The sequence below is a fragment of the Physeter macrocephalus genome, chromosome 18 (genome assembly GCF_002837175.3).
Source record: "Physeter macrocephalus isolate SW-GA chromosome 18, ASM283717v5, whole genome shotgun sequence".
Lineage (NCBI taxonomy): Eukaryota > Metazoa > Chordata > Mammalia > Artiodactyla > Physeteridae > Physeter > Physeter macrocephalus.
Genome location: NC_041231.1, coordinates 105,319,902 through 105,329,068, shown reverse-complemented (window position 1 = coordinate 105,329,068; position 9,167 = coordinate 105,319,902). Strand labels below are relative to the sequence as shown.

Genomic DNA, 9,167 nt, shown 5'->3' with positions numbered 1-9,167 from the left:
TTGGAACCTTGCTCTGTGTACTGAGGACAGTCACCCGTTGGCCTCTCTGACATAGAAAACGTCGTGTAGCAGCTCTGTGCCTGGTGCAAATCCCTAAAGCCACAAATCGCCCTTAGCCTTGCTTCCGCCTCAGTTGCCTGGGAAACCGGTTTGTGTGTCGAATGAGTCCACACGTGGGAAGGGCCGGCGCGGGGCGGCAGCAGGCGGGGAGGGACAGGCCAGTAACTTCACATCTATAGCAGAGAGACCTTCTTTAATTTAGATTCCTTGGTTCTGTCCAGGTGATTCTGTTCTGTGTCATAAAATAAGACTTTTACATCTCCTTGGAGACCCGCCAGCCGGTAGTTACTTCCCCCGTTGACGGCACCTCCGTGTCTGTCTTGCGCACGGTCTGGACTTTCGGGCTGTGTCCTCCCCGCCGCGACCTCCCGCGTCTCACGCGCCATCCGCTCTTCTTCCTTGCAGGCGAACGAGATGCTGCTCGGCGGACGGAAGCTGACGGCGCAGGAGGCGTGCGGCAAAGGCCTGGTCTCCCAGGTGTTCTGGCCCGGGACCTTCACCCAGGAAGTCATGGTCCGCGTCAAGGAGCTCGCCTCCTGCAGCCCGGTCGTACGTCCAGTCCCCGCTCTTCCGCGTGTCAGTGCCCTCACCGCGACCTTTCCCTGCGGGGCGCGCACGGGGGCACCCGCGGCTGCCTCCACGCGCGACACCGGAGGCCAGGCTCGGGCCCCTGCCGACCTTGCCCTCCCTCTGCAGATACCCGGGAGCCAAGGAGCGCAGTTCAAGCTGAGAGTCAGTCAGTTAAGAGTGTCCCGTCAACGTCTGCCAAAAGCAACGTTTCTAAAGTTCTTTACGGTCTCCAAAGCCCGTTCGTACAACCGCACTTATTTCTCCCTCAGTGGACTTTGGTTTTTGTTTAATAAGTGTGCTGGGTAACAGTCTTCTAAGAAAATTGCATTTAGCAAATCACAGGGTGAAATGTTATTTCATATTAACTGACACAACTCCCATCTAAGCTGTCCCAGGCATCCGACGACTTGTTAACGAAATTAAATTCCGGTTAGAAAACTCCCGGGGCGGGCATTCTCAGTGAGTATCACAGGCATGGACAGGGTCCCCGCAGCCGCAGCTCAGGCCCAAGGCCGGTCGCACTGCTGGGGCAGGACCAGGGCGTGGAGAGGAGCACAGCTCTGTTGTGAATTAGCTTAACAGCCCTTTGAAGTGGAGAATTTGTTCCAGTATCCACAGTGAATGAGATACACGTTATACCTGTATCGGGCCTGACACGTATCATGAGATGTTTGGTCACCTTCTTACCAGGTTCGCTAACTGCCTCCGTAAGCTTGGGGGCAGCGAGGAGCCAGCGCTTGCAGCCACAGTCCCCACTAACTCACAGCTCCTTGTCTGGCGCAGGTGCTCGAGGAATCCAAGGCCCTGGTGCGCTGCAACATGAAGCTGGAGCTGGAGCAGGCCAACGAACGGGAGTGCGAGGTGCTGAAGAAGATCTGGGGCTCGGCCCAGGGCATGGACTCCATGCTCAAGTACCTGCAGAGGAAGATCGATGAGTTCTGACGGCCGGGCCGCCCCAGACGACCCTGGAGTCGCATCGCGCAGGCCGGCTGGGGCTCCCCGGGGCGCGGACCCACCCTCACAGCCTGAAGCAGGTTCACGTGGAGCTCACGCTTGGAAGCAGGGCTTGAAACAGCCAAGCTGTTTATTACCAAGGAGTTTTTAAGTACTGTAACTTTAAAATAAATAGCTACACAGCTCCTTTGTCCGAACATCATTATTTTATACTTAATACACACACAAGTATAAAAGTATAATTGTGAGCTCTGGGCTGCTCTTTGAGGCTCTACTTTTTGTTATCTTTGGCTAGTACTGTATAAAAAAGAAGTGCGTTTTCCTGGTTTGGGTGTCAGAAAAGTCTGGAATAATGTTTGTTTTCCTTGTTTTTTCCTTCTAGAAAACAGAATCTAAAGAGGTGTTAGCCCTCCTCGCCCCCACCCCCCACCCCAAATAGAAATACGGAAAGATCCGAGGCATGCCCTTGTCTCCAGGAAGGTACAGAACCTCAGAGATAGAAAATTCTCAAGCGAAAGGAAGACTTATTCTTTGTAGGATAAGTATTTGTGATTAAACACCCACTGATGAGTATACCCCCAGACTAAAACACGCCTAGGATTCACGCTGAGAAATCAGTTGATTCTGCCCTCTTTCTTAAATATGTCCGATTCTTACCCAGTTAACAGGAAGAAACCACTCTCTCTCTCTAGGGGAAAGCTTGTTTTGCAGTGTTAGCGAATCACTGACTAGCTAAGTATGATCTCTAAGTTATAGGGGGTTTATAATTAGTTTTTCTGACCCATTTGAAAAAATAACTATATAAGTGCTTCTTGTTGCTGGGTGAGAACTACTTTATATACAGTTTTGGTTTTCTATTTGCAGATATGATTGATGTATTACACCAAAAATAAAGTATTTTTATGTTTATAAAGTGTAATTTTTAGGTTCACTTAGAATATATTTTATTTAATAAGTTAAAATTCTTTTGGCACACTATTAAATGCAGAAACTCCTTTAAGAGAAAGAACTACCTTATATCAACGTTTAATGTTCTTGGTCTCTGCTTTCATGTCTACACAATATACCAAGTACAGGATGCTGTCCGAGAGTGCCCTGTGTAAATAGACGTCCGCATTCCCTCCCGGAGTGCGGACCGATGCCCGATCCCAGACGCCTGTCAGTCGGTAGGCTTCTGAGCTTGCAATCATATTGAATGTATGAAGAATGAAATAAAATCAAAACCTTATTTTTGTACAGTTTTGAAGTTTATACTTAGAACCGACCACCTCCCGGCCTCGTGGAGAGCTGTACAGCGTGTAAATCTGCCTTTACCATGGATTGGCTGGTGCAGTATTTTTGCATCTGTGGGACCTACTTTTTTCGTTCAGTAGTTTGAACTATATATAAACTGTACAATCTGTAAAGTTTTTATAGAATAAATATTCAGCTGTGAAAACTGGTTAAATAAAACTAATATTTCTTAACACATTCAAAATGTTTCTCTGATAATTCTTCACTTCTGAAGTTCCTCATGAGACGTTTACATTTTGTGTGAAATGTACACACGGGCATATCACATTTGACAGTTTAACGGAAACCCACACCCACAATGTAACCAGAAGCAGGTGGAGGGCAGCTGGCTAGGGCCACCCCACTGCCCCTCTTGGCCAGAGACGGGAAGAGGGGGAAAGCCTCTGGGCCCAGCAGGAGCCCAGAGGGCTGGGGCCAGGGCTTGCCTTCTGGCCGCCTCAGGGGCTCCAACCTGCCCGTCCTTCACTTGGCTTACACTAATACGAACAAGTGGTATGCAAAAGAAGGAAGCTGTGTGTTAGAGAATTGGCGTCTACCAAGTAGTGACACACATCACAAAAGAGGGACAATGGGGGCCATAGGGCTCTTGTCCGCTGGGCCTGTCACTGCCCTCATCTGCTTCCCCCAAAGCCCAGTCTGATCAGCCCCTCTGGTGGCCTCTGTGTCACTGACCTTTCTGTCCCTTCCGTAAGCGGCCTTCCCCAGCCCTGCCCTTCCTGTCCTAGGGTGCTCTGGTGGCCTCCAGAACATGCCAAGGGGGCCCTGCCCTCCACGGTAAGGGAGAGGCTCCAGGCAGATGAAACAGTCCTCCAAGTGACTTTAGGCCCTGGAGTAAAGCCCAGAACTTGAGTGACATCGTGAATCTGTGACACTGCATGCACCTGTTAAATTTATTTAAAAAATAAAGCTAATCTCCTTTATTTTTGGCTGCACTGGGTCTTCATTGCAGTGAGTGGGCCTCTCATCGCGGTGGCTTCCCTTGTTGCAGAGCACGGGCTTCAGTAGTTGTGGCTCGCGGGCTCTAGAGCGCAGGCTCAGTAGTTGTGGCGCACGGACTTAGTTGCTCCACAGCCTGTGGGATCTTCCCGGACCAGGGCTCAAACCCGTGTCCCCTGCGTTGGCAGGCAGATTCTTAACCATTGCGCCACCAGGGAAGCCCTCTTGTTTAGCTTTATACGTGAGGAAACAGGCTCAGGGGCCAAAGGCCCTGCTCACCATCACGCAGCCTGGGAGCGCCCTGGCCCCCCAGGAGCAGCAAACGCTCTCCAGACGCCAGCGCTCCTCCCTCAGCACCCTGACTCACCAAAACCAAACTGGGATAAAAGCTGGCCACGGGTGGTGCAAAGCAGTGGTTGCCAGACTTTGTTGTGTATTAGAACCATCTGGAGAGCCTGGAAAACTCTGGATGCCCACAAAACCATTTAAATCAGCACCTCAGGGCTGAGACTCAAGCATCTAGGGTATTTGGCCCAGGACAAGTAGCTTGGCTCTTCTATGCCTGGAGTGGGGATGGGCCGGAGGGTGGCCTGGAGAATCCAGTCCATTCTGTACCCTGTGAGCCCACAGTCCTGTGCGTGGAAGTGGTGGGGCGGGGGGCGTTGACTGAGGCTGCTTGGCAGCTTAGGATTTAGGGCTTTTTCAAGCAGAGGCTGGACCTACCCTAGAATTTTGATGGTCTACAAACTATTCTGCATCTGGAGAAGCTGGACCAGTCCACCAAGCGACCTCTATGCTAACACTTAGAAATAAACATCCTCAAGGAGGTCAGCCAGGACAGTGGAGTAGAGAGACGCTGAGCTCACCTCTCACAGGCAGGCCTAAAATCAAAACTATTTGCAGAACCACCATCAGTGAAAAAGCCCGGAACCTACCAGAAAATATCTTCTACAACTAAAGATACAAAGAACGAGCCACATGGGTAGGAAGGGCAGAGGTGCAATGTGGTCGAGTCCCATACCCCAGGCGGGCAACCCACAAACATCACTACAATTGCAGAGATTCTCCCAGAGGATACGGGGTCTGAGCCCCACATCGGGGTCCTTGCTCTGCGAGTCTGTGTCAGGAACAGAAGCCCCCAGAACATTCAGCTTTGAAGGGCAGCAGGGCTTTCAGGAGTCCCAGAGGGCGGGGGGAAATAGACTTCACTCTTAACGGACCACACGAAACCTCACGAGGACCCTGGTGATGACAAGTGACACTTGGGATCTCCCTCCAGCTTACTGGCCTCAGGACCCAGCCCCTCCCCACCCACCAGCCTGCAGGCACCAGGACTGAGGTGCGTCAGGCCACGCGACTAACTGGGTGCACACACAGGCTGCCTTAAGACCCCCCTGAGCCCGCAGCCATCCCTGGACACGGCCCTGCCCCTCCAGAGGGCCCAGGACCCAGCCCCACACGCCAGCGCACAGGCACTGTGCCGCAGACACCCAGGGCCCTGCGGCCAGAGACCCCAAGGCCCATCTCTACCCATCAGTGGCCAGGTACCAGCCCCAGAATCCCCAGCAAGCCTCAGGACCACCCACCGGCAGGCAGACCCAGCCACAGGACATCCACAGCCCCTCAACCTGCAGACTCAGCACACTCACCAGCAGGCCAGCACCTGTCCTGGGACCAGCTGGGCCCTGGTTCTGCCCACTAGCAAATGAAAATAATAACAATGATCCAAAAATCTATGGGCCACAGCTCTAAGAGGGAAGTTCATAGGATACAATCTTACATCAGGAAACGAGAAATCTCAAACCTAACCTTACACCTAAAGGAACCAGGAAAAGAAGAAAACCCAAAGTTAGCAGAAGGAAAGAAATCATAAAGATCAGAGCAAAAATAAATGAAGTAGAGAAAAAAACAATAGAAAAGATCAGTGAAACTAAGAGCGAGTTCTTTGAAAAGAAAATTCATAAACCTTTAGGCAGGCTCATTAAGAAAAAAAGAGGGCCCAAATCAAGATCAGATAGGAAAAAGAAGTTACAACCAACACCGTAAACATACAAAGGATAAGAGACTACTACGAACTATAGTATATACTACACTATCTAGTTATATCCCAATAAAGTGGACAACCTTGAGGAAATTGACAAATTCCTAGAAATGTACAACCTCCCAAGACTGAACCAGGAAGAAACAGAAAATATGAACAGACCAATTACCAGTAATGAAATTGAATCAGTAACTTTTAAAAAGCCTCCCAAACAAAAGTCCAGGACCAAATGGCTTCACAGGTGAATTCTTCCAAACATTTAAGAAACGATTAACACCTATCCTCCTCGCACTATTCCAAAAAAATTGCAGAGGAAGGAACACTTTTGAACTCATTCTGTGAGTCCAGCATCGCCTTGATACCAAAACCAGACAAAGATACCACAAAAAAAATTACATGCCAATGTTACTGATTAACATACATGCAAAAATCCTAAACAAAATATTAGCAAACCAAATGCAACAGTACATTAAAAGGATCATACCATGATCAAGTGGGATTTAACCCAGGGATGCAAGTATTTTTCAATATCCACAAATTAATCAATGTTATGCACCACATTAAACTTAAGAATAAAAACCATATGATCATCTCAATAGATGCAGAAAAAGCACTTGATAAAATTCAACATCCATTTATGATAAAAACTCTCCAGAAAGTGGGTATAGAGGGAACATACCTCAACATAATAAAGGCCATATATGATAAGCCCACAGCTAACATTATATTCAGTAGTAAAAAGTTGAAAGTATTTTCTCTAAAGATCAGGAACAAGACAAGGATGCCCACTCTTGCCACTTTTATTCAACACAGTATTGGAAGTCCTAGCCACAGCACTCACACAAGAAAAAAAAAAGTAAAAGGAATCCAAATTGGAAAGGAAGAAGTAAAATTGTCATTGTTTGCAGATTACATGATACTATACATAGAAAATCCTAAGGACTCCACCAGAAAACTACTAGCACTCATCAATGAATTCAGTAAATTTGTAATTAATACAAAATTAATATACAGAAATATGTTGAATTTCTAAACACACAATGAACTATCAGGAAGAGAAATTAAGGAAACAATTCTGTGTACAACTGCATCAGGAAAGAATAAAGACCTAGTAATAAGCCTACCTAAGGAAGCTAAAGACCTGTACTCAGAAAACTATAAGACACTGATGAAAGAAATTGAAGATGACACAAACGTATGGAAAGATACATCATATTCATGGATTTAAAGAATTAATATTGTTATAATGACCATATTACCCAAGGCAATCTACATATTCAACGCTATCCCTATCAAAATACCAATGGTATTTTTCACAGAACTAGAACAAATAATTTTAAAATTTGTATAGAAACACAAAAGACCCTGAATAGCCAAACAATCTTGAGAAAAAAGACCAGAATTGGAAGAATTGTATAGACTTCAGACTATACAGTGCTGCAGTAATCAAAACAGTATGGTACTGGCACAGAAACAGACACCTAGATCAATGGAACAGAATAGAGAACCCAGAAACAAACCCATGCACTTATGGTCAATTAACCTATGACAAAGGAGACAATATACAGTGGAGAAAAGACAGTCTCTTCGATAACTGGTGCAGGGAAAACTGGACAGCTACGCGTAAAAGAATGAAATTAGTACATTTCCTAACACCATATACAAAAATAAACTCAAAATGGATTGAAGACCTAAATATAAGATCAGAAACGATAAAGCTCTTAGAAGAAAACATAGGCAGAACACTCTTTGACATAAATCATAGCAATATATTTTTTGGATCTGTCTCCTAAGGCAAAGGAAACAAAAGCAAAAGTAAACAAATGGGACCTAACTAAACTTAAAGGCTTTCGCAGAGCAAAGGAAACCATTGACAAAATGAAAAGACAACCTAAAGGAATAGGAGAAATTATTTGTAAATGATATGATCGATAAGGGGTTAATGTCCAAAATACATTAAAAGTTCATACAACTCAACATCAAAAATATAAACAACCCAATTTAAAACATGGGCAGAAGACCTGAGTAGACGTTTTTCCAAAGACATACAGATGGCCAACAGGCACATAAGATGCTCAATATTGTTAATCAGAAAAATGCAAATCAAAACCATAATGAGATATCATCTCACACCTGTCAGAATGGCTATCATCAAAAAGACCATTAAGGGATTTCCCTGGCAGTCCAGTGGTTAAGACTCCACACTTCCACTGCAGAGGGCACCGGTTCAATGCTTGGTCACGGAACTAAGATCTCATATGCCGCATGGCACAACCAAAAATAAAAAAAGACTAATAACAAATGTTGCTAAAGATGTGGAGAAAAGGGAACCCTGGTACACTGCTGGTGGGAATGTAAATTGGTACAGCCACCATGGAAAACAGTATGGAGGTTCATCAAATAACTAAAAATAGAACAACCATATGATCTAGCAATTCCACTCCTGGGTACATATCCAAAGAAAATGAAAACACTAACTGGAAAAGACACATGCACTCCAATGTTCACAGCAGTACTGTTTATAATAGCCAAGATATGAAAGCAACCTAAGTGTCCATCAACAGATGAATGGATAAAGAAGATGTAGTATCAGCGTAAAATGGAATACTACCCAGCCATAGAAAAGAATGAAATTTTGCCATTTGCAACAACTTGGAGGTCATTATGCTTAGTGAAATAAGACAGAAAGACAAATGCTATAAGATATCACTTATATGTGGAATCTAAAAAATAAAACAAATTAGTTAATATAAAAAAAGAAACAAACTCACACATATAGAGAACAAACTAGTGGTTACCAGCGGGGAGAGGGGCAAGATAGGAGTAGGGGATTAAGAGGCACAAACTACTATGTATAAAATAAATAGGCTACAAGGATATATCGTACAGTGCAGGGAATATAGTCAATATTTTATAATAACTATAAGTGAAGTTATTTAAAGTTTTAAAATTTGTGAATAACTATGTTGTATACATGAAACTTATATAATATTGTAAATCAACTATACCTCAATTTTAAAAATGAAAATAAAATATCACCCCTCGGGGCTTCCCTAATGGCACAGTGGTTAAGAATCCGCCTGCCAATGCAGGGGACACGGGTTCGAGCCCTGGTCCGGCAAGATCCCACATGCCACGAAGCAACTAAGCCCACGTGCCACAACTACTGAGCCTGTGCTCTAGAGCCCGCGGGCCACAGCTACTGAGCCCACGCTCCACAACAAGAGAAGCCACCACAATGAGAAGCCCATGCACCGCAACGAAGAGTAGCCCCCGCTTGTCGCAATTAGAGGAAGACCACACACAGAAACAA

At 45.7% G+C, this 9,167-nt stretch overlaps 1 protein-coding gene across 1 annotated transcript; it reads left to right on the top strand.

The window, feature by feature from the left end:
* Positions 1 to 280: 280 nt before the first annotated feature.
* Positions 281 to 3,048, top strand: LOC112064365 (chromodomain Y-like protein). The gene is made up of 2 exons (XM_024122135.3): positions 281 to 609; positions 1,414 to 3,048. The coding sequence occupies exons 1-2, from the start codon at positions 475 to 477 to the stop codon at positions 1,570 to 1,572; spliced, it is 294 nt and encodes a 97-aa protein (XP_023977903.3). The 5' UTR covers positions 281 to 474; the 3' UTR covers positions 1,573 to 3,048.
* Positions 3,049 to 9,167: the final 6,119 nt, after the last annotated feature.

Excerpts from the sequence above, each read along its gene's own strand:
- LOC112064365 (XM_024122135.3), top strand. The coding sequence starts at position 475 with ATGCTGCTCGGCGGACGGAAGCTGACGGCGCAGGAGGCGTGCGGCAAA. Across the intron at positions 610-1,413 it reads TCGCCTCCTGCAGCCCGGTC|GTGCTCGAGGAATCCAAGGC; the intron begins GTACGTCCAGTC and ends TGTCTGGCGCAG.